Consider the following 26249-nt stretch of genomic DNA (forward strand, 5'->3'; position numbering starts at 1 on the left):
GGAAAGTCTTTTTATATCCCACAGGGTCTAAATTCCCAGTATTTTATAACTCATGGACAGTGTTACTAAAGAATGCATAGGAACTAGGTCAAAAATCTCTAATTAGGAACTTCAATGCTGGCATATTCTCCGCATAGGCTATATATAAATATAGTTAAACATCAATATTGAGAAGTCATCCCGGTTCTAAAATCACCAGACCTCACCTGCAGCTTCCCACCATCTCTGCTGACCCAGGTTTTTCAGCTTTCCTCACTTCTTTCTGAGTTCTCACAAGCATTTCCTTTGATGTCTATACTTTCATCAACAGTCTCTTCACATCAATCAAAGGTATGACTATAAGGCATCTTTACATGTTTCTAGCCTCTGCTTATTCCAAAATTGCTTCCACATTCTTTTGGAGAAGCACCCCCCTCTTCTAGTTCCAGTTCTGTCATACTTATATAGTGCTGTTTTCACAAAAATACCACAAGTATTTAGCAAAATAACATTTAACAACAAAGTTTTAATAAACAGAAATTTATTTTCTCACTATACATGAAGCTAGATGTAAATTCACAGAGCCAGATGTAGGGGAAGACTCAAAGTTTAGATCAAAGGTTCTTTTCTTCCTCCATTGATAGGGCTTACATTTATTGGAGGCCTCTTTCTACCTTACCATCCATTTTCCTCTGGAAGATAGGATGTCTTTAGCGCAGGTACCTGGGTACAAACTACCCCTCCTCTGAGCTCTTCTTTCTTAGTAGTATGTCCCCCTCTCTCTGCTCCCTTCTGTCTTCTTTTATCTCTTGTGAGAAAAAGCTGTTGCAAACCACATCTTTTGGAAACTCCCTTCAGTGTTAGTACAGATCAGAGGTGAGATAAGATTAAGGGAGTTGAATCACACCCTTAACTCTATTTTTTTTTAAATTGATTGGTTTAACACAATGCATCTACATATCTGTGCTACTCCCAATTGTTATAGCTTTATACAGAACTGCCAAACCACTGAGGATTGTGGCTAAAATTGACTCATAATTTGCGAGGGACCACAATTAAATATATGACAAGTATCTTCAATTAATGTTTAGTAATGATAGCAAGGCACCATCCAGTTCTTCTGATGTCATAGCAAAATAGGTATTTATTTATGGAGGTAATTAGAAACACATTTCCATTTGCTCCCCTGATTCCCAACTCTCATTATCCCACTATTGTTGGCATAGTGGGTCATGACTTGGGATGATATAAGACAATGTAGAGACCAGGTCTCAACTTACAAATTGAACAGGTTCAAGATAGTATTAGCTGTAGGAGAAAACGTATCTACAAAAAGGGATGGTGAAAGATAGGGCACAGGGATCTCTGCAGAATAGGCACTCCAGGACCTTGAGCTTTATTACAGGTAGCCTGAAACTCATGACAGGATTACACATTGAGACAGTTCACAATTCTTTGATGGTTTACAAAGAAACATTAACCCATCAGCCAAATTATTCACAGACTCCGGGGAGGATGAGGTTGCGAACACAAGCTTGCAGACTGCTGCCTTCTGAAGCTTTAGTCAGTGAACAGGAAGCATGTCCGTTTTTTTAAGCAGAGAGACAGGACAGTCATTGCTTCATCAGCTCCCATGGATAAGCCATTAGCCTTCTCCCATGAGCCAAGAATCAAGGAAGGTGGTCCTGTCCCCTTTGCCTGAGGAAAAAACAACTTTAATCTCACAAGCTGCTAACTGAAAGTTCAGCAATTCAAAACCACCAGCAGTTCAACTGAAAGTTCAGCAATTCAAAACCACCAGCAGTTCTGTGGGAGAAAGATGAGGCTTTCTATCCTGTAAAGATTCACATGCTCAGATATTCACAGGTAGTCATTCTGTGGTACTTTGTCCCATAGGGTCTCTATGAATCAATGGCAGTGAGTTTGATGTTGGGCTTTGGCTTCATTTTAATTGACACCTAGTGCTATACCATGGGTGGCCACGTGCTAGCTCTCATGACTACAGTAACTGTTCTCTTCATTAGGAAGTGGTACAGAAGCACTGACAAACAATATTGGACTAATTGTTTGAGTGTCTGAGGATTTAAGTAGGAAATATCTAGTTTTGGCTTTTTTTCTCCCCCTGCCTCTAGTTTGTTGCTTTTCATTGAACATTTTTCCTATCTGGGTGAGTTTATTTCATACTAAATGCTTTTTAGGTTTTTATTGTTCTTGGGAAAATTGAAGGTGTCCCTGGAGCTCAATGCATGTAGATTTGGACTAATGTGATTGGTTCAGTCTTGAAGCAGGGCATCAGTATCAGATTGTGGACCTTTGTGTTTTCAGAGTTTCTCATCTCAGAAAGCCACACAGGCAGTTCTAACCAGCCCTGTTGCCACGAGGCAGAATTAACCCTATGGCCATGATGTTTTTTAAATTTTTTTTAAGAATCCTTGTTCATTTTAAGCAAATAACTCTATGAATCTTCACAGAGAAGATTAAAAGATTAACTCCCAGGTATTCTGTATTTATGTTGAGAGATATTGTATGCAGATATTATTAGCTCCTGGAGGAGAAGCAAGAATCTTAAAAATGTTCTACAGTTCTATTGCCATATATTTCACATATTATATAATTCAGTAGTTCCAGTCATCGTATGAGAGCTCTACAACCATCTGTACAGTCAACTTTAGGACATTTACTCCTTTCGTGCTCTCATTAACATTAATAATCTTTAAGTTGTTAGCCCCACATTTCAGTCCTGCCTTCAAACACAGCAGTCAATTTTGATTCTTCTTTTTTTTTAAAAAAATTAATTAATTAATTAATTAATTTACATTTTATTAGGGGCTCATACAACTCTTATCACAATCCATACATATACATATACATACATCAATTGTATAAAGCACATCCGTACATTCTTTGCCCTAATCATTTTCTTTCTTTTTTTTTTTTAATCTTTTTATTGGGGCTCATAAGGCTCTTATCACAATCTGTGCATACATCAAATGAGCAAAGCACCCTTATACATTTGTTGCACTCGTCACTCTCATAATTCACCTTCCACTTGGGTTCCTGGAATCAGCTCGGTTTCCCTTTTTTTTTTTCCCCCATCCCCCTCCCTCCCCGATCCCACCCCTGGTCCCTTGATAGTTTATAAATAATTATTATATCTTATCTTACACTCCCCGGCGTCTCCCCTCACCCGCCTCCCCCTTGAGAATCTCCCAGAGAGGAGGTTACACATAGATCTCCGAGATCGGTTCTCCCTTTCTACATGCCCTTCCCTCCTGGTGTCGCCTCTCCCACCGCTGGTGTTGAAGGGTTCGTCTGTCCTAGATTCCCTGTGCCTCCAGATCCCCACTGCACCGCTGTACATCCTCTGGTACAACCAGGTCCGCCAGGCAAGGTAGGGTTGGGGTCATGATGATTGGGAGGGGAGGAAGCGTTCAGGAACTAAAGGAAGGTTTTGAGTTTCATTGTTGTTACACTGGACCCTGTGTGGCCCATCTCCTCCTCACTACCCCTCTGGAAGGGGTGTTCAGCTCTCTACAAGTGGGCATTGGGTCCCCATCATGCACTCCCCCTCTTTCACGGTGATGTGATTCTCACCACCACCCCACCTTTGATGTTGGAGACCTGGTCTCCTCTGTCCTTCATGGTCACCTATGTTGGTGTGCTGCTTCCGTGTGGGCTCGGTTGCTTCTGGGCTAGATGGCCGCTTGTTTGCTTTCAAGCCTTTAAGTCCCCAGACGCTATATCTCTCAGTAGCTGGGCACCATCCGCCTTCTTCACCACACTTGCTTATGCACACTTTCGTCTTCAGCCATTATGTGAGGAAGGTGATCACACAATGATTGTTTTTGTTCCTTTGTATCTACTACATGGTCCATTCAACACCTTGTGTTCGCTTAGGCCGTGTGCTTCTTCTCTGTGGGCTTTGTTGCTTCTGAGCTAGATGGCCGCTTATTTGCCTTCAAGCCTTTAAGACCCCAGACGCTATATCTTTTTTTGATAGCCGGGCACCATCAGCTTTCTTCACCACATTTGCTTACACACACGGCTGTCTTCAGTGATCATGTCGGGAAGATGGGTATCCTGCAATGGCTGCTTAGCAGGGCGAGGTGCTATTGTATTGGGGGATTATGCATGAGGAGGCCCAATGTCCATCTGCTACCCTACTACTGAACCTATAAATATATGCATATAAATCTATTGCCCCCATAAACATAAATATATTTACATATGTACATGTCTGTATTTAGGCTTCTCTGTATGCACTTTGCCTCCTACTCCTTTCCTCTATTTCCTTTCGCTTTCCTCCGGACCCATTACCATGTTTGACCTTCATTCTGGATTCAGTAGTTCCTCTCAGTTACCTTGCTCTTGGTCACTCCCTTCCAGTCCTCCCCTCCCGTTCCTCCTCTGGTTTAGAACCATTCGCTGTTCCCTTGTTTCTGTGTTGGGTGACACCTCCTCCCTTCCCCTACCTCCCACGCTTTCATGTCCCTCCAGGACCGTTGGTCCTGTTGTTTTCTTCTCTCATTATTTGTCCAGCCTATCTTGTCTAGGTGGACCTGCTGACATAGTAATATGTGCATACAAATGGATATGACTTTGACTGTACCCAAGTGGCCCATAAGAACATGGCTTTGACAGAAGCAACATCGACACCCTGATAAGCAGAAAAGCCACTAACATACAAAATTTACAAGGTAAAAAACAAAACAAATTAAAAAAGACTAAGCAAAAAGATAGCAAATATTAAAAGAAAAATTGCTAGTAGTTCAAGGCCCTTTCATTGGCCTGTAGACCAAATTTTGATTCTTCTTAAAGTCCTCTGGAAGTGTGTACATAAATTGGCTCTTCCGTTCGTGGTTAACTTATCAAAAAAGTCTAATTATTGGCTTAATAAGAATTCTTTGATCCGTAGTTTCTTTTATATCCAACATTTCTTGATATTATGAGTCATTCTATTATATTTTTGTCATTTCATATCAGTTATGGGGTTTAGGATTCTAGGCACTTAAAATAATTATTGAGTGAAAACTATGAACATATTAGTTTCTTAATAATTTTGTATTAATTATCAATTAAGAATAGTTTTTGGTACAGGACTAATAAATTCTGAAGACTTTAGTGTAATTTTACAATAATATCAAGAAATGGTGAATTCATATTGAGTGAAAAGGGAAATACTTATATCAGTAAGTAAAGAAGTTTATGAAATTATTATTCTATATATGGTTGTAACTATTTCATTTCTATTTCCCAATATTACTCTCTCTACATATACTTAGCATACACAAACACATACATTTCTACATTTACTTCAAGTTTATGCTTTTATACACAAACATTACATTGATAAGAAGGATACATTCCAGAAATTAAGAGTACTGATGCTCCTGTGCATTATGGGGTAGGCTGATATTTGCCAGGTTAGCAATTTAAACTTCCTAGTTGATTGACTGGAGAAGGAAGAGGCAATCTTCTCCATTAAAGACTTCCAATCTTGTGAACCACACATAGCACTGTTTTGAGATAGAATTGACTTGATGGAAGTAGGTTTTTAGTTGTATAATGGTTATTCCTCTCAGCTGTTTATCAAAAGTATGGCAGTAGGAACCCATTGTTCACTATGTTGGAAAAAAATACCTGACATTTGGCTTCTGTAGAGACTGGAGCCTAAGAAATCTTATGGGGCAATTATGCTCTGCCCTCTATGATTCCTGTGACTCATGATTGACTTGACAGCAAACAACAACAACAACAACAAGTGCTGGAGTTCAGAAGTGATGAATCTGCATGGGTCATAGTAGGTTATATTTCGTGTTACATATTATCTTAATATGATGTTATATATTATATTTATATAATATTCATCCCTAAATGAATGTCTATTTGAGTAGTTTAGAGATTTGATAATGATAAAATCTTATGTAATAACACACAGAGATGGAATTCTTGAGGATGAGTTTTCTAGTTCTGACATTTGCTAGCAAAATCTCTGTATGATACCACATTTGCATAGTATAACAGTATCCTCTGCCTTTTATAGTTTGTTTCCCAATTTGGGACAATAATTTTCAGGATCTTAAATAATTGTTGATCGGATTCAATTATTTTATCAACTCTGTTGTAAAAGACAAAGATAAAATACATTGTCAAAACTCTAATGTCTGTCCTTAATCTGGGAACCTGTTTCCAGTACTTTCCTTACAGCTCTCACCACTTCCTTGTTCCTTAGACTGTAGATGATGGGGTTTAACATAGGGGTGAGAATGTTGTAGAACAAGGAAAGTGTCTGGCTTTGCTGTGCTGAGTATATAGTTGAAGATACCATGAGGACAAAGGCTCCTGAACCAAAAAAGAAACTTACCACAGTGAGATGGGAGGACCAGGTAGACAGGGCTTTTTTCTTCCCCTTCTTGGACTTCATACGAAAGACACTCAAGAAAATGAGGCCGTAGGAGGCCAGAATGAGGCCAAAGGGAATGAGGAAGAACACTATTCCCGTGACAAACAAAATCATTTCATACACAGAAGTGTCATCACAGGAGAGCTGCAGGACAGCTAGGAGTTCACAGAAGAAGTGGTCAATCTCTCTGGAGTCACAGACTGGTAAATGCATCACATATGCTGTGTGGACTAAGGAATCTAGAAATCCCACCGTCCAAGAGGAAGCAGCCATGTGCAGGCAGACTCGGGGGGCCATAATGACTGAGTACCTCAGTGGGTTACAGACAGCAACATAGCGATCATAGGACATCAGAGTCAAGAGGACACATTCGGAACCTGTTATGGTTATATAAAACAGCATCTGTATCCCACAGGCTATCTGTGAGATATTATTCTTGTCCAACCAGAAGTCAGCGACCATCTTAGGAACAGTGGTGGTGATGAGAACTAGATCCATGAGAGAAAGTTGGCTGAGAAGTAAGTACATGGGGGTGTGGAGTCGAGAATCCACCCAGATTAGTAAGAACAGGATGGTATTTCCAAAGAGGGCAATAATGTAGATAAGAAAAATGATGTAGATAAGAAAGTTGGTATTTCCCATATCAGGAAATAGTCCGAGGAAAACAAAGTCTATGATTGATGTGCCATTTCCTTTTATCATGCTGATGTTAGAGTTGCGGTAGTTTGGGAGAATCCAGTTAGTGTGTGAGGGATTTACATTTCTCATTGCATATTATTCTTAGGCCAGTTGGCAAATACCCACTGCATTTCTATATCTGAAACCCAATTATAAAACATTAATTTGTGTATTAATTTAATATTTAAATAGGATAATATATTAACAATATCAAAGATCAAATCAGTTCAAACTTTCAAGCTCATTGTGCTCAAAAGCTCACCAACATTGAAAGTTGAAAAAACTACTTAATCTATATGAGTCTCAGTTCTGTCATCTTTAAAATTATAGTGATAATAATGTTCACACCCATTGCTGTTAACACAGCACAGCATGTCGAATCATTTCTCCCTTTTCCTTCCCCCAAATTTCTTTATCATAATAATAAATAAACGATGATTTTACTTACATTCAATTTAGTTTCTATGCTGTTTTTCAGTCTCCAAAAGTCCATCTTGCATGCTTTCTTTTATATATTAGATGCTCAATCAATAGTTGCTAAACACGTCGCTGCCAAATCCTTGTCTTCATTTGGATACATCTAGTTAATGATTATTTTGGACAAATTTAAATTATGTCATAATTTTGTAGCAATATAAAATAATCTATTGGCTCAATTACATTCAATGGACGTAGTCCATAGGAAATTGTCACTTTTGACCAATTCATGCCATAGTAATTTTCACTGCTGACAGACAACTGCAACTTTCAAAGTTCATTCCACACAGTATCTATGTTTCTAGAATACACAAAATAAATTGATTAAATACTGCAATGCTAATTTGAAATGGAGTAAATTTTGAATCGATCAAATCTAGGTTTCCAAAGAAAATGAATAAAATATTCTTTTTTTTTTCTCCTTCAGCTGTGACTCCAGACAGGATTCAAAGAGGAGTTCTACCGCCCTCGTCTCTGGGTTTTATGGAGACTTGCTGTACCCTTCTGTGCTAGACTCTGAAAGTACCGCAGCAACCTTAAAAGGGCACAAAAAAGGGCGGAATAAAATATTCTTATTGTTACAGAAATATATTATCGGGTCAAAGCATATTTTTACGGCCAGTTGTCATGGCTTTATCTTCTGGCTTCTGCACAGGATATCATGTGAAAGGTTAACTTGCTTGGGTAGAAGATAGTATATTTTAATCCTTCTTTCAGCTGGGTAGTGCAGATTAAATATTAATTTATGACAGAGATGAGAATGTGATAATCAACACACAGATTCCCAAAGTCCAAATGATTGGTGATTCTCTCTTATGGGAATATGGTCCCTTGACTTTAATTAATTTGAATTCCAGAATAAATAGTTAAATTTTCCTTCTCCAAAAAAGCTTTTAGATATTTTGTGGATTCACTCATGGGAGTCTATGAGAAACATATATGTTTTTCCCTTTGGATATATTAGCTCTACCTTTACATTTTTTTTCTCTTTGACTAGAAATCAAAATTGTAGTATTTTTAAAATCACAGACCCCTTATCTTCGTAAGCCATAATAGTCCATGCATTTAAAAGAATTATTTTAGGACTTGAAGATCAATAATATATATGATTCAACATTTGACAGACCATGTATATATGTGGAAGAAACTGAAATATACATTTAGTTGAATGTACACTGTATGTATTTCATATACATTATGAATATATTTAAAATTAGAGATGGAAATAGAGAACTTTGTTCTTATTTGGAAATTAATTTTGGTACTTTTAAATTTGAGTCTTTATCCACACTGCTTTTGTAGAAATGTTATGGAATAAAAATTGGAAATTTAGTTGTTAAACCAGTTATTGGTTGAGTGCCCCTTATATATATAGAAATGTTAATGATTTCTCAGAACTTAACTTATACCTTTTTATAGTAAAAGAAACAACAGGGCAAAACTAATTCTACATAGTAATACTTATAGAAAAAATTAAAAATAGTATGTACCATATTTGTAAACAACAAAATTCAGGGGAAATGAAGTTTATTTTTAATCAGTCAGGGTAATTAATTTTATTTGGGATTCACTAATGAATCATTGGGAGGAATTTACTTATTTATTTCAAAAACATTTTATTTGGAGCTGATACAGCTATCACAACATTCCATAGCTCAATCACCTCAAGCAGCTCCCATTTACCTCCCTGCCCTCAGTGTCCTCCCAAGAAATGCAGTTCATATAAAAAAAGCCAGAAAAACATATAACAAAAATGGAGGAGTGGTACCCCAATGACAAAATACATACTTCAGAGATAAACCATAATAAGGGGCATGGTGAGGGGAAAGCCACAAAAAATGTTGGAAACCAGATCAGGCCCAATGAGCATCAGAGGGGTTATTGACTGACAAGGTAACCAGTCTCTTCCCATCCCTCTAATACAGAGAGAGGGAAATCACCAGAGGCTTATTTCCGGTGTAAATCTCACAAAAATAACTTGGGCCTTCACTGTCATCTCTAGCCTTTTGCAAACCAGAATCTCACCATTTAGAGTCTGATACTATTTCCTCCTTCAGCTTTGGATCATATGATTTACACTCTTGGTGTGCTTCTTCCATTTGGACTTAGGTGACTTTTCAGTTAGATGGCTGCTTGTTGAGAAACAAGCCTTCAAGGCCCCGCTGCTATTTTCTGTTATTTGGGAAATATCTGATTTCTTCACCATACTTTGTAATAGAACCCACATCATCTAGGTTTCCTTCCTGCGGGCAAGTATATAGCATTACCATGATATAAGAACTAATTGATCTTTTGTTATTTATTTATTTATTAAATCATTTTATTGGGGCCTCCTGCAGCTCTTATAATAATCCATACACCAATTGTATCAAACACTTTTGTACACATGTTGCCATCATAATTTTCAAAACAAATTCTTCCTACTTGAGTCCTGGTATTATCTCCTATTTTTATCCTCACTCCCTGAGAGAGTTAAGGTTTATTGTGCCAACCAGGCTGATAAACACATGTGGGATTAATTCAAGGGTAGAGAGATAAATGGCTCAGTGAACTTCTATTTCATATAGATCTAAGTATAGTGATACAAAACATTGGTGATATTATATTAATAGTAAACATGGAAGAAGAATCTAGGAGGATTTGAAGATAGTCGTGGCTCGCATGATCAATAAAGATTGGTTAATAAATACAGTAACCCTTTTGAGCCCTGCCAAATGTTGAATTTGGGGGGAATACTTGAGCATGGGTTATTGATGACATCCACATGCAACCAAGAATAAGGAATTGTCACTATTTACCCCAAGACTAAACAGGAAGCCCACTGCTTGGTTGGTCTATTTGGATTTTGTAAGACTTGTATTTCACATCTCAGAATATTACTGGCTCTTCAATAAAACTGAATTTGAAGGGGGCCTGTAGCAAATACATCCTATGCATGAATCATAGAAAGCAATTTAACTCTCTTTACTTTTAGGCCATTATGATCCATCTTCAGACATAATTTTGGAGGTGTCTGTCCTGGGCACTTATGCACAATGCACTTCTGTGATATATACCTCTGGGCTTTAATGGTGAACAAATAATTAATATAATCTACATTGTATTTGTGTTAGTCTGGGTACACTAGAGAAACAATTCATAGACACTCATATTTGCATAGGAAAGAACTTTATATAAAGAATAATTGAACATTAAGAAAATATCCCAGCCCAGTTCAGATCAAGTCCACAAATCCAATTATTAGCCCATATGTCCAATACTAGTCTATAAATTCCTCTTTAGACTCACAGAGCCATGCAACGACGCCAAATGCAGGAATATCACAGAGTGTCGGTGGAAAATCTTGTGAATCTAATGGTGGTAGAAGCATCTTAGCACCAGCAAGGGTCTCTACTTGGCTCCTCCAGTGTAGCCCCATCAGGCTTATCAAGAATGTCTTCCATGGAATGAACATGTGTTCTACCTTCAGTGAGCTTAATGCCTCAAATGAGGTCATCAAGCTATGGCCTGATTGACTGGCTAAACTCCACCCCTTCACCCTAAGTCTCAAATTTGCAACAGATTATGTAACTACTACAGAATTTTGTGTCCTGTTTTTGTTTTGTAGGGTAATCTCCTGGTATGCATGAATCTTATATCATACTTTAATTTTTATATTGATCAAGGTTCTTTTCTTACTTTTATTAGGGACTCTTACATCACTTCTAATAAAACCATACATTCATCAAGTGTGTTAAGCACATTTGCACACATGCCACCATCATCATTTTAAGAGATTCTCTTCCCAATTTAGCCTCTAATATCAGCTCCCCATTTCTTCCCCTTCCCTCCCTCACCTGCCCTCCCTTACAAACACTCGATAAGTTACCATCTACATGAAGTCTCTTTGGTGTCACGCTATGTCTTCTAATTAAGAATTTAATACCAATTAGTTAACAATTACTGGATAGTTGAGTATAATCTAATTGAAACAAATAATTGAGCTGCTATTAAGGACAGGCATATATGTGATAGATAGATAAATAGAGAGATAATAATGGATATCTGTACTATTATCACAAACCCATACCATGAGTGTATGATAACAAACTGCTAGATCAAGATGGCTTGATTTATGTTAGATTTAAGAGCCAGAGGGTTTTCTAAGAAGTGATTTACCCAAATTCCCTCAGCATTTTGATAAATGAGGAAACCAATTGAGCCCAACTTAGTGACTTGAGCATGGATATTCAGCACCACAGGTAAAATTATAAGCCGCATCTCTTCCTAAAGGTCACTTGGAAGAAGCTTTAGAGTGGACATCCCAGTACTGAAGGAAGAAGCTAAAGTTGCACTGAAAAAATTAGCCAAAAACAAGGCTCCAGGAATTGATGGACTACCAATTGAAATGTTTCACATATGATGAGTCACTGGAAGCACTTACTTGTCTATTCCAGACAGCTCTTTGGCCTGACTGAAAGAGATCCATATTTGTACCCATTTGGACAAAGGTGAGCAAACAAAACACACAAATTATAGACAATATCATTAATATCACATACAAGTAAAAAATTGAAGAAGATCATCCAACAATGGGACAGCAGTACATCGACAGAGAGCTGCCAGTGAGTGGTTTAGGCTGGATTAAGAAGACAGACATATCTGATCAGAGCACACTGGAGCAAATGAAGGGGGAGTTGGAGAGAGTGGAGCACATCCTGTCCCACCAGGCCCTGAGGATTGCGACCCCAATTATAGCAGCCAGTCCACAGAGAGGTCCATATTGCCAGTCTCAGTATGAGATATGACTTCCCTCACTAACCCATGGCCCTGCAGGGGACAGCACCGGAGATATACTGTGGGAATTGTACCCGACCTGATACCCACACAGAGGCAAATCACTAGGGAAGTCCAGCGGAACAGCCAGGGAATGGAACGGCAGGTCCCCAGGGAATGCTGAAAGTGGACTTTGGGGCCAGAGCGTGGTGCCCCAACAGCCTGGACTGGAGAACATTCCTAAAGGCCAGCAAACAATCCTTGAACTAACTACAAGCTTTTCTTTCTTGATGTGTTTTGTTTTGTTCTTCATCAGTGGTTTGTTGTTATTTTGCTGTATACTGTTGCTTGGGTTTGCTCTGTCTTGTTTTTGTGCATGTTATTATCTCCGCAGGTCTGTCTAAATAGGATAGACTGGATGAACTATCTGGAGGAAAAACAACAGGACTGACAATTCCGGGGGGACATGGGATAGGGTGAGGTGGGGGGTAAGGAAGTGGTGTTAACTAACTCAGGGACAAGGGAACAACAAGGGATCCAAATTGGTGGTGAGGTGGGTGTAGCAGACCTGGTAGTGAATGATCAAAGGTAAGGTAACGAAGATGTATAGCTGAAACCCAGGTGGGGATGGAGCATAATAGTGGGACAGGAAGAAAGTCAAGGGAAATAGGGGAAAGAGCTAGGAGGCAAAGGGCATTTATAGAGGTCTAGAAAAAGACATGTCCATATGCTAATATATATATATATATATATATATATATATATATATATATATATATATATATATATATATATATGGATGGGGAACTAGATCTATGTGCCTATATTTATAGGTTTAGTATTAAGGTGGTGGAAGAACTTTGGGCCTCTACTCAATCACTCCCTCAAAGATGAATACTTTCTTCTATTAAATTGGCATTCTATGATGCTCACCCTCCCTACACAACAGCTGAAGCCAAAAGGTTTAGTATTAAGGCAGCAGATGGGCATTGGGCTCCCACTCAAGTACTTACTCAACGCACGAACAAGTTGTTCTATTAAATTGGCATTTCATGATACACACCTTCCCGACTGAATTGCTGAAGAAAAATGTGTGCATAAGCAAATGTGGTGAAGAAAGCTGATGGTGCCTGGCTATCAAAAGATATCGTATCTGGGGTCTTAAAGGTTTGAAGATAAACAAGCGGCCATCTAGCTAAGAAGCATCATAGCCCACATGGAAGAAGCACACCAGCCTGTCTGACCACGAGGTGTAGAAGGGACCAGTTATTAGACATCAAAGAAAAAACCATCATATCATTGTAAATGAGGGTCAGTGCAGAGTGGAGATTCAAAACACTCTTATTTAACATCATATTGGAAGTCTTAGATAGAATCATCAGACAACAAACAAGGGAATACAAATAGGCAAAAAAGTGACATTCTCACTATTTTCAGATATGATCCTGTATGTAGGAAAACCAAAGTCTCTGCAAAAATCTTACAGGAAACAATCAAGGGATTTAGAAAAGTAGGAAGATACAAAATGAACAACCAGAAATCAATCAGATAGCTGTATACCAGTGAAGAGACCTATGAAAAGGACATTAAAATATACCACACAAAAATGGACATAATTAGGAATAAAGCGATCTATAGAAAAAAAGACCTATTCAAAAAAAACTATAGAACATTACTTTAAGAACCCTCCCAAGACCTACATAAATGCTCATGGATGGGTAGGCATAATACTGCAAAAATAGCTATACTATCTTAAATAATCTGAATACACAATGCAATCCCAATCCCAAACATGGAGTACATTCTTTAAAGAAAGAGAAAAAACTAATAACCACTTTCATATGGTAGGGAAAGGACCCAGGAGAAGCAAAGAAATTCAAATGAAGAACCGAGTAGGAGGCCTCTACTACCTAACCCAGTGGTTCTCAACCTGGGAGTCATGAACCCTCTGGAATTGAATGACCCTTTCACAAGGGTCACCTAATACATCCTGCATATCAGATATTTACACTATAATTCATAACAGTAGAAAAATTACAGTTATAAAGTAGCCTACAAAAATAATTTTATGGTTGGGGGTCATCACCACATGATGTATTAAAGAGTCTTAAACTCTATTAAAGGGTCGCCATAGTAGGAAGGATGAGAAACACTGACAAAGCACATTCATGAAAAGATCACCAAAAATAAGGGTGCTATAGGAAAGTGTGGCGGAGAAAGTAGATGGTGCTTGGCTATCAATTGGAATAGTATCTGGGATCTTAAATCTTGTATTCAATCAAGCAGCAATATAAGTTAAGTGTCAATTAAGTCCACATGGATAAAGCACACCAGCCTTTATATCCAAATATTACAATGGCATAACCTAATTAATATGAAGGGAAAAGTATCAGAGCTTAAATTATGAACACTCCATTTGTGGAAGGCTAAGGAGGACAATGGGAACCCAAAATCCATCTGCAGATTAACCTTCTGGTTACAGATGAAGGATAGTAACACAAATAGCTCTACTATCAGATACGGTATAATATGATACTTGGTCAGTTGACCTCCTTATTGACACAACCTGAATTTGCTCTAGGCTTAAATATTTCTTGCTTGTTCCATGACAGAAATTTCTTCTCTCATGTTTTTAATATTACTGGTGGTCTTTCATTCTTACTCTTTATTTTAACTTTATATTATTATTTCCTTCTCTGTTTTGTTTTCTTATGGTCTCTGTTATGGTTTCCAGTTTATGAAGCACAGAAGGTGTGGATGCAAAGACACAATAACTGAGACAATGATTTATTGGGGGCAGGGGAAAGTGGGAAAGGTGAGGGTAATTGGGGAGCAAATAATGAATGACAGATGGGAGAGAGAGCATTAGAACTGATTGTGATGATGTATATAGGACTCTTTTAAAAAACAACTTAACCATGCAATTATAGGATATGTGACTTTATAACAATGAAACTATTAAAATTAAACTTATTTAACTGAACATTCTAATATATAAATATAATCTAAATAATCTAAAGCAGACCTGACTCCAGTATATATTTTTTACCATCCATGTTTATGGCCGTGATTCACACAATAGCCATTGGTAGGAAAGTATTCAAGTGTACACCTACAGGTAGATGTGTGAACAAAATGTGATCATAATACAATGAAATATAAGGCAACAAAAGAAATTAATTTTTAATACATGCTACAACATAGATAGATCTTAAAAGAAATATGCTGAGTGGTATAATCCAGAAGCAATATTACAAATATTATGTGATTCTACCTATAGAAAATACTCAGAATGGGCAAATTCATATAGGTTAGTAAGGATCAAAGATTAGGTATACAGGTTGATTAGGTATACAGGTTGTGGTTGGAGAGATGAAAACAATTTGAATAGCATCAGGTCCTCATATTTTTTTCAAGGTTAATTTTGTAATGTCATTTTCGACAATGACTATGTCACAGTTCCTCTTGATTATGTCTTTTCTAGCAAGTATAGTATCTGGTTTCCTGATTCAAAACAGCAATAGCACTCCTTTTCAGCTCACTAATGCCTAAAATATTGGTCTCTAGGTGTTACATTTCATTTTGACCACTTCCAATTTTCTGAGATTCATGCTGTTTACATTCCAAGTTCCTATTAGTAGCTTTTTACAGTTGTCTCTTCTCCCCTTGTGTTGAGCCCCCTCAGCAAATGAAGATCCAGAAGGCTCCACTCCCACAGGCTTACTGCACTCACATCACCATGACCATTTCGACTTTGAAAAAGCAGCTCCTCTGCAGTCACATTTTAAAAATGTCTTCAGACTTGAGTGGTCCATCCCAGGCACTGTCTTCAACAATGTTCTATTGACCTTCAATTCATTAGACCTTCTGTATCGGACAATATTTCCAAGCTATGCATAGAGCTTTCATCAGCTACTTCCTAAGGTTTTCATCAGCTACTTACTTGGAATTGGCCAGAGAATTAATTCCTTTTTCATTGTCTCTTCTTAGTCTGGGAACCCCACTAAAACTTATTTACATTAGGTGACTCTGCTGACATTTAAAATACCAGTGATATTGTTTCCAGAATCACAGCAACTCACAAGAACCACAGACGGTATATCTTTTGATAGCCAGGCACCATCCACTCTCTTCACCATATTTGCTTATGTACCCATTTTGTCTTCAGTGATTGTGCTGGAAAGGTGAGCATCACAAAATGCCAATTGTTAGAAAAAAAGTGTTCTTGTGTTGAGGGAGTACTTGAGTCGAGGCCCAATGTCTGCAACCTTAATTCTTAACATATAGAGATGAGTAACTAAAGGCTTCTTTTGTTCTTCTTGTTCTAATTGTTACAGGTGCCGTGTTAAGGTGCTTAATTTTTCTTCCTTTTTCATGTGAGTGTGTACTTATTGCTATAAAAAACCCTTTCAGTACTGATTTTGCTGTGCCCTACATATTTGGTATTTGTAAATTAGTTCTCACATTTTAAAGGGAATTTTAAAATTTCACTCATTTATTTCTCTAATTACCCAGTGGTTTTATGTAAATTGTTGTTACTTTCTATGTAATTGATTTATAATTTTAAAGCATTGTGATCTGAAATGATCATTTTCAGTATCTTTATTGATTTTATTGTAATGATACTTGCTCTGTGACCTAACGTGTGATATATTCTGGAGTATGTGCTACGTGCTATGAAAAAATGTGTATTGTGTTATTGCTAGGTGAAATGTTTTGAACATGTCTAAGAGATCAAGTTGATTAATTATACCATTAATTCTTTTGTATCTTTGTTGATTTCCTGTCTAAGTGATCTATCTTGGCTCAAAAGAGATGGATTAAAATCTCATAGTATTATTGTATTATGGTCTATGTGTCTCTTCAATTCTATGAGTTTGATCAATATATTTTGAAGGTCTCTCACTAGGTGCATAGATGTTTGTTATGGATATGTGTCATTGTTCAATTGTGGTTTTCATCAATATATTATGGCATTATATTTTGATTTTTGAGAAATTTATGTTGCCACACCAACTTGTTTAGAGTATTTATCTATTTACCAATCTATATCCATCCTTTGATATTTAGTCTATTCAAAAAAAGTTTTATCGGGGCATAATGAACTTGTCCTCCTTGTTATTAGCTCATTTTGCCTCCAACTCCTTTGCCACACCCCCAAGAAAAAATTAATCTAGTAACTGTCTCTATAGATTTATCCATCCTAGAGTACATATCCTGGGAAAAAAAGCAAAACAAAGAAACAAAATAGTTAACCATAATAACAAAATAAAATAGATAAAAATCTCAATTTAAAAGAAGGCACATGACACAAAAGGACTAATTCTGTACAAGTGATATGGAGTTGGTACTGTGATATGGTACTGTGATATGGAGTTGGGCCAATATCCCTCTCTCAATAAGGTTTTAGAAATTAGTACCACGAGCTAATCCTAGGCAATATTACCAAAAAATTCTTATGTCCTGGGGAATGATTCAGAAGACTTTTTACCATCAATTATAATGAGCTTTTGAAAGGGAGTCAAAGGCAGATTAAAAACAAAGAATCAAACACAGATACAGGAACAGGTTTGGCCTTTCAATAAATCCTCACTCCAATTAAAAAACAGTCAATTCTCACAACATGGCACTGCTTGACACTTGCCCTCAGGAAGGGAACACAGAAGATACAGGTGCTACAGCAAAACGTGGTGACAAAATTATAAGGTTTCTTGCTATTAGGTAAAATAGTGTTTGGGGTCTTAAAACTTGTTTACAAACAAGCAGCCATCTAAGTGAGATGTCAACTAAGTCCACATGGAAGAAGCATACTAACATCAGTGAGCAAAGGACTATAAATCATATAATGTGAATTTTAAGGAGGGACTAGCACCAGAGACTAAATTGGGTGAATCTAGTTTGCACAAGGATATGGATGATAGTGGGAACAGAAGATACATTTGTGGGATTTGCAGAGGAAATAAGCCTCCAATGAGCTCCCTCTATCCACAACAGAGGGATGGGAGGAAGGTGGTTACCAAATGGACTGCATTGAAGAGATGGCTATAGAAGACCAGAATGATGAACTTGACTTGAAAGGTTAAAGCCTCGTCAGTTAATTCCTCCCTCTGATGTATGCTGGGCCTACTCTGGTATTCAACATTTTCTGTATTTAAAATATATTTTTTGATATAGGGGTGTACACGCTATAGGAAGAGGGGGGATTAAGGGTACACATGTGACAATGTGGGCAGATCCTAGATTCATGGTGGCAGCCTAAACTAATAGTCCTTTATATGGAGACTTGATTTATTCTAACCTTTCAGGGATCACAACCCATTGTCCCTAACAGCAGGGAGTGAGCCCCACCTATCACAGGACAGACAATAGGGTCTGCTTGCTCTGGATGGTTGGTGCCTTCGGGGAGATAACTTGACAACCACTTACCATTAGTTGCGAGCAGAGCCCTGGATCTGACATATATTTTGGGGAGAGTAGCTTGGGGAAAGTCTTTTTATATCCCACAGGGTCTAAATTCCCAGTATTCTATAACTCATGGCCAGTGTTACTAAAGGATGCATAGAAACTAGGTCAAAAATCTCTAATTAGGAACTTCAATGCTGGCATATTCTCCGCATAGGCTGTATATAAATATAGTTAAACATCAATATTGAGAAGTCATCCCGGTTCTGAAATCACCAGACCTCACCTGCAGCTTCCCACCATCTCTACTGACCCAGGTTTTTCAGCTTTCCTCACTTCTTTCTGAGTTCTCACAAGCATTGCCTTTGATGTCTATACTTTCATCAACAGTCTCTTTACATCAATCTAAGGTATGACTATAAGGCATCTTTAAATGTTTCTAGCCTCTGCTTATTCCAAAATTGCTTCCACATTCTTTTGGATAAGCACCCTCCTCTTGTTAGTACCAATTCAGTCATACTTATATTGTGCTGTTTTAACAGAAATTCCACAAATATCTAGCAAAAAAAATTAACAACAAAGTTTAACACACAGAAATTTATTTTCTCACTATACACAAGGCTAGAAGTAAATTCACAGAGCCAGATGTAGGAGAAGATTCATAGTTTAGATTGAAGGTCCTTGTTTTCTTCCTGCATTAGTAGGACTTATATTTATGGGAGGTCTCTTTCTACCTTACCATCCATTTTCCTCTGGAAGATAGGAGTTCTTTAGCCCATGGACCTGTGTACAAAACTACCCCTTCTCTGAGCTCTTTTTTCTTATTAATAGAATCCCCCCCCCCCTCACTTCTGTCTCCTTTTATCTTTTGTGAGAAAAAGCTGTTGCCAACCACACCCTATGGAAACTCCCTTCAGTGTTAGTACAGATCAGAGGTGAGATAAGATTAAGGGAGTTGAATCCCACCCTTAACCCTATTTAAAAAAAAATTGATTGGTTTCATACAATAGATGAAAGATCTGTGCAACTCCCAATTGTTATAGCTTTATACAGAACTGCCAAACCACTGAGTATTGTGGCTAAAATTGACTCATAATTTGCGAAGGGCCACAATTCAATCTATGACAACTATCTTTGATCAATGTTCAGTAATGACAGCTAGGCACCATCTAGTTCTTCTGATCTGATTGCAAAATAGGTAGTTATATATTGAGGTAAGCAGACACACGTTTCCAATGGCTCCCCTGGCTCCTGACTCATTATCCTACTATTGTTGGCATAGTGGGTTATGAGTTGGGATGCTGTAACTTACAAATTGAATGCGTTCAAGAAAGTATGATATGTAGGAGAAAACTTATACACACAAGGGATAGTCAAAGTTAGGGCACGGGTGTCTGCAGAATAGGCACTCCAGGACCTTGAGCTTTATTACAGGTAGCCTGAAACTCATGACAGGATTACACATTGAGACAGTTCACAATTCTTTGAAGGTTTACAAAGAAACGTTAACACATCACTCAAATTATTCACAGACTGGGGGAAGGAAAAGTTTGGGAACACAAGCTTGCAGACTGCTGCCTTCTGAAGCTTTAGTCAGTGAACCAGATGAGTGTCCGTTTATCTCAAGTGGAGAGACAGGACAGTCATTGCTTTATCAGCTCCCAAGCATAAGCCATTAGCTTTCTCCCATGAGCCAAAAATCGAGGAAGGTGGTGGCCTGTCCCCTTTTCCTGAGGAACAAACAACTTTACCCTCACAAGCTGCTAACTGAAAGGTCAGCAATTCAAAACCACCAGCAGGTCTGTGGGAGAAAGATGAGGCTTTCTATTCCTGTAAAGATTCACATGCTTGGAAATTCACAGGTAGTCCTACTGTGGTGCTTTGTCCTACAGGGTCTCTATGAATCAATGACAGTGAGTTTGATTTTTTGCTTTGCTTTCACATTAATCAATACCTAGTGTTATACCATGGATGGCCACTTGTTAGCTTTCATTACTATAGTAACTCTTCTCTTCACTAGGAAGTAGTACAGAGGTACTGAGAAAAAAATTTAGACTACATAATTGGTTTGGGTGTCTGAGGATTTAATTAGGAAATATTTATTTTTCGCTTCTTTTCTCCCCCTGCCTCTAGTTTGTTGCTTTTTATTGAGCATTTTTTCCCTGTCTCTGTGAGTTTATTTCATATTAAATGTCGTTTAGGTTTTCATTGTTCTTGGGAAAATTGAAGGTGTCCCTGGAGCTCAATGCGTATGGATTTGGACTAATGTGATTGGCTCAGCCTTGAAGCAGGGCATTGGTGTCAGATTGTGGACATTTTTTTTTCAGAGTTTATCATCTCAGAAAGCCACAGTGACATCTCTACTGGCCCTGTAGGGTTGCCATGAGGCAGAATTAACTCACTGGCTATGATGTTGTTATTGTTTTTTAAGAATCCTTGCTTGTCTTCAGAAAATTACTCTATGAATCTCATAGAGAAGACTAGAAGATTGACACCCAGGTATTCTGTATTTGTGTTGAGGGATATTGTATATGGATATTATTAGCTCCTAGAGGAGAATCAATATTCTTAAAAAATTTCTACAGTTTTATTGCCTTATATTTCACATACTATAAAATTCAAAAGTTCGGTCATACTGTGAGAGCTCTGCAACCATCTCTACAGTCAACTTTAGGAATTTGCTTCTTTCTCGTTCTCATTAACATTAATAATCTTTAAGTTGTTAGCTCCATATTTCAGTCCTGCCTTCAAACAGAGTAGTAGATTTTGATTCTTAAAGTCCTCTGGAACTTGTATGTAAATTGGTTCTTCCATTCTTGGTTAACTTATCAAAAAATGTCTAATTATGGGCTTGCCAAGTGTTCTTTGATCGGTAGTTTCTTCTCTACCCAACATTTCTTGATATAATGAGTCATTTTATTATATTTTTGTCATTTCCTATCAGTAATGGGGTTTCTGATGCCAGTCACTTAAAATAATTATTGAGTGAAGGCTATGAACATATTAGTTTCTTGATCATTTTGAACTAATTATCAATTAAGAACACCTTTTGGAGCAGTACTGATAAATTTTGAAGATTTTAGTGTAATTTACAAATTGCATCAAGAAATGGTGAATTCATATTGAGTGAAAAGGGAAATGCTTATATCAGGAACTAAAAAAGTTTATGAAATTATTATTCTATATATGGTTGTGTTTATTTCATTTTTCTTGCCAAATATTACTCTCTCAATATGTACTTGGCATACACAAACACATTAATTTCTACATTTACTTCAAGTTTATGCTTATATTCACAAACATAGCATTGATTAGCAGGATATATTCCAGAAATGAAGAGGCCTGAGACTCCTGTGGGCTATGGGTTAGGCTGTTAATTTCCAGGTTAGCCATTCAAACTTCCTAGTTGATCCACTGGAGAAAGATGAGCAATCTTCTCCTTTAAAGACTTCCAATCTTGTGAACCACACATAGCACTGTTTTGAGATAGAATTGACTTGATGGAAGTAGGTTTTTGATTGTATAATGGTTATTGCGCTTAGCTGTTAACACAAAGTATGGGAGTAGTAATCCATTGTTCACTTTGTTGGAAAAAATACCTGGCATTTGACTTCTGTAGAGACTGGAGCCTAAGAAATTTTATGGGGCAATTATGCTCTGCCCTCTATGATTCCTGTGACTCATGATTTACTTGACAGCAAACAACAACAACAACAACAAGAGTAAGTGCTGGAGTTGAGAAATGATTGAATTTGCATGGGTGATAATATGTTATATTTAGTGTTACATATTCATTATCTTAATATATTTTATTTTTATAGTTATATACTATTCATTCCTAAATGAATGTCTTTGATTAGTTTAGAGATTTGATAATGATAAAATGTTACAAAATAACACGTAGAGATGGAATTCCTGAGAATGAGTCTTCTAGTTTCGACATTTGCTAGCAAAATGTCTGTATGATAACAAATTCGCATCATATAACCATATCCTATGCCTGTTATAGTTTTTTTCCAATTTGGGGGCTAATAATTTCCATGACCTTTAATAATTGTTGATCTAGTTTAATTATTTTATCAACCCTGTTGTAAAAAACAAGAATAAAATGCATTGTCAAAACTCTAATGTCTGTCCTTTATCTGGGAACCTGTTTCCAGTACTTTCCTTACAGCTCTCATCACTTCCTTGTTCCTTAGACTGTAGATGATGGGGTTTAACATAGGGGTGAGAATATTGTAGAACAAGGAAAGAGTCTGGCTTTGCTTTGCTGAGTATCTGGTTGAATATACCATGAGGACAAAAATTCCTGAACCGAAAAAGAAACTTACCACAGTGAGGTGGGAGGAGCAGGTAGCCAGGGCCTTTTTCTTCCCCTTCTGAGAATTCATACGAAAGACACTTAAGAAAATAAGGATGTAGGAGGCCAGAATGAGGACAAAAGGAATGAGGAAGAACACTATTCCCGATATGAATAATATCATTTCATACACAGACGAGTCGTCACAGGAGAGCTGCAGAATAGCTTGGAGTTCGCAGAAGAAGTGGTCAATCTCTCTGGAGTCACAGACTGGTAGATGCATCACATATGTTGTGTGGACTAAGGAATTCAGAAGTCCCACTGTCCAGGAGGAAACAGCCATGTGCAGGCAGACTCGAGGGGTGATAATGACTGAGTACCTCAGTGGGTTACAGACAGCAACATAGCGATCATAGGACATCAGAGTCAAGAGGACACATTCAGAACCTGTTATGGTTATGTAAAATAGCATTTGTACCCCACAGGCTATCTGTGAGATAGTTTTCCTGTCAAACCAGAAGTCAGTGACCATCTTAGGAACAGTGGTAGAGATGAGAACTAGATCCATGAGAGAAAGCTGGCTGAGAAGTAAGTACATGGGGGTGTGGAGTCGAGAATCCACCCAGATTAGTAAGAACAGAATGGTATTTCCAAAGAGGGCAATAATGTAGATAAGAAAAATTATGTAGATAGGAAAGTTGGTATTTCCCATATCAGGAAATAGTCCGAGGAACACAAAGTCTATGATTGATGTGTCATTTCCTTTTTTCATGCTGATGTTAGAGTTGTGTTCGTTTGGGAGAATCCAGTTAGTGTGAGGGATGGTTATTTTCATTGCATATTGTTCTTAGGCCAGTTGGCAAATACTCACTGCGTTTCTATATCTGAAACCCAATTATCATACATTAATTTATGTGAATTATTTTAATATTAAATAGGATAATATATTAAAAATATCAAAGATCAAATCAGTTCAAACTTTCAAGTTCATTCTGCTTAAAAAGCTTGCTAATATTGAAAGTTGAAAAAACTACTTAATCTATATGAGTCTCAGTTCTGTCATCTTTAAAATTATAGTGATAATAATGCTCTGCTGTTAACACAGCACAGTATGTTAAATCATTTTTCCCTTTTCCTTCCCTCAAATTTCTTTATCTAATAATAAATATACTATGTTTTTATTTAGCTCCAATTTAATTTCTATGTTGTTTTTCAGTCTTCAAAAGTCTGTCTTGCATGATTTCTTTTACGTATTAGATGCTCAATCAGTAGTTGCTGATCACATCTCTGCCAAATCTCTGTCTTCATTTGGATAGATTTAATTAATTATTTATTTTGTGCAAATTTAAATTATGTCATTAATTCTGCAGCAATATAAAATAATCTATCGACTAAATTACATTCAATGGACGTAGTCCATAGGATATTGTCACATTTGACCAATTCATGCCATAAAAATTTTCACTGCTGACAGACAACTACAACTTTCAAAGTTCATTCTAAACAGTATCTATGTTTCTAGAATATGCAAAATAAATTGATTAAGTACTGCAATGCTAATTTGAAATGAAGTAAATTTTGAATCGATCAAATCTAGGTTTCCAAAGAAAATGAATAAAATATTCTTTTTTTTTTTCCTTCAGCTGTGACTCCAGACAGGATTCAAAGAGGAGTTCTACCGCCCTCGTCTCTGGGTTTTATGGAGACTTGCTGTACCCTTCTGTGCTAGATTCTTAAAGAGTTTCCAGCAACCTTAAAGCACACAAAAAAGGGTGGAATAATATATTCTTATTGTTACAGAAATATATTACCAGGTCTAAGCATATTTTTATGGGCAGTTTCTTCCTGGCTGTATCTTCTGGCTTGTGCACAGGATATCATGTGAGAGGTTAACTTGCTTGGGGAGAAGATAGTGTATTTTAATCCTTATTCAGCTGGATAGTGCAGATTAAATATTAATTTATGACAGAGATGAGAATGTGATAACCAACACACAGATTCCCAAGGTACAAATGATTGGTGATTCTCTCTTATGGGAATATGGTCCCTTGACTTTAATTAATTTGAATTCCAGAATACATAGTTAAATTTTCCTTCTCCAAAAAAGCTTTTAGATATTTTGTGGATTCACTCATGGGAGTCTATGAGAAACGTATATGTTTTTCCCTTTGGATTTATTAGCTCTACCTTTACATTTTTTTTCTCTTTGACTAGAAATCAAAATTGTAGTATTTTTAAAATCACAGACCCCTTATCTTCGTAAGCCATAATAGTCCATGCATTTAAAAGAATTATTTTAGGACTTGAAGATCAATAATATATATGATTCAACATTTGACACACCATGTATATATGTGGAAGAAATGGAAATATACATTTAGTTGAATGTACACTGTATGTATTTCATATATGTTATGAATATATTTAAAATTAGAGATGGAAATAGAGAACTTGTTCTTATTTGGAAATTTATTTTGGCATTTTTTACATTAAATAATAAAATTTGAGTCTTTATTAATACAACTTTGGTAGACATGTTATGGAATAAAAATGATAAATTTAATTGTTAAACCAGTTATTGGTTGAGTGCCTCCTATATGTGGAAATGCTAATGATTTCTCAGAACTTGACTAATACCTTCTTATACTAAAAGAAACAACAGGGCCTAACTAATTCCACATAGTGATACTTATAGAAAAAATTAAAAATAATATGCACCATCAAAATAAAACAATATTTGTAAACAACAAAATTAAGGGAAATGAAGTTTTATTAAACAATCAGGGTAATTAATGAATCGTTGGGAGTAATTTACTTATTTATTTCAAAAACTTTTTATTTGGAGCTGATACAGCTATCACAACATTCCATAGCTCAATCACCTCAAGCAGCTCCCGTTTACCTCTCTGCCCTCAGTGTCCTTCCCAAGAACTCTTATTCTACTTGCTGTCTCTATATGCTAATCAACCCCGCAATTCATATACAAAAGCCAAAAAAACTCATAACAAAAATGGAGGAGGGGTACCCCAATGACAAAATACATACATCAGAGACAAACCATAATAAGGGGCGTGGTGAGGGGGAAGCCACCAAAAATGTTGGAAACCAGATCAGGCCCAATGTGCATCAGAGGGGTTATCGACTGACAAGGTAACCAGTCTCTTCCCATCCCTCTAATACAGAGAGAGGAAAATGATCAGAGGCTTCTGTCCGGTGTAAATCTCACAAAAATAACTTGGGCCTTCACTGTTATCT

The 26249-nt window shown here is 37.1% G+C and overlaps 2 protein-coding genes and 2 non-coding genes across 4 annotated transcripts; all 4 read right to left on the bottom strand.

Moving 5' to 3' along the window:
* Positions 1-6136: 6136 nt before the first annotated feature.
* On the bottom strand, positions 6137-7024 carry LOC142440281 (olfactory receptor 2M5-like). Its single transcript, XM_075542760.1, has one exon. It carries the CDS (start codon positions 7022-7024, stop codon positions 6137-6139), a length of 888 nt encoding a protein of 295 aa, XP_075398875.1.
* Positions 7025-7962: 938 nt separating this feature from the next.
* LOC142441653 (small nucleolar RNA SNORA26) lies at positions 7963-8085 on the bottom strand. The gene has a single exon (XR_012783013.1). It is a non-coding gene; the product is annotated as a small nucleolar RNA SNORA26 (small nucleolar RNA).
* Positions 8086-22818: 14733 nt separating this feature from the next.
* LOC142440282 (olfactory receptor 2T10-like) lies at positions 22819-23526 on the bottom strand. Its single transcript, XM_075542761.1, has one exon. The coding sequence runs from the start codon at positions 23524-23526 to the stop codon at positions 22819-22821; it is 708 nt and encodes a 235-aa protein (XP_075398876.1).
* A 1109-nt stretch (positions 23527-24635) lies between these two features.
* On the bottom strand, positions 24636-24756 carry LOC142441657 (small nucleolar RNA SNORA26). Its single transcript, XR_012783017.1, has one exon. It is a non-coding gene; the product is annotated as a small nucleolar RNA SNORA26 (small nucleolar RNA).
* Between the last annotated feature and the right edge of the window lie 1493 nt (positions 24757-26249).

Source organism: Tenrec ecaudatus, chromosome 2, assembly GCF_050624435.1.
Source record: "Tenrec ecaudatus isolate mTenEca1 chromosome 2, mTenEca1.hap1, whole genome shotgun sequence".
Classification (NCBI taxonomy): domain Eukaryota; kingdom Metazoa; phylum Chordata; class Mammalia; order Afrosoricida; family Tenrecidae; genus Tenrec; species Tenrec ecaudatus.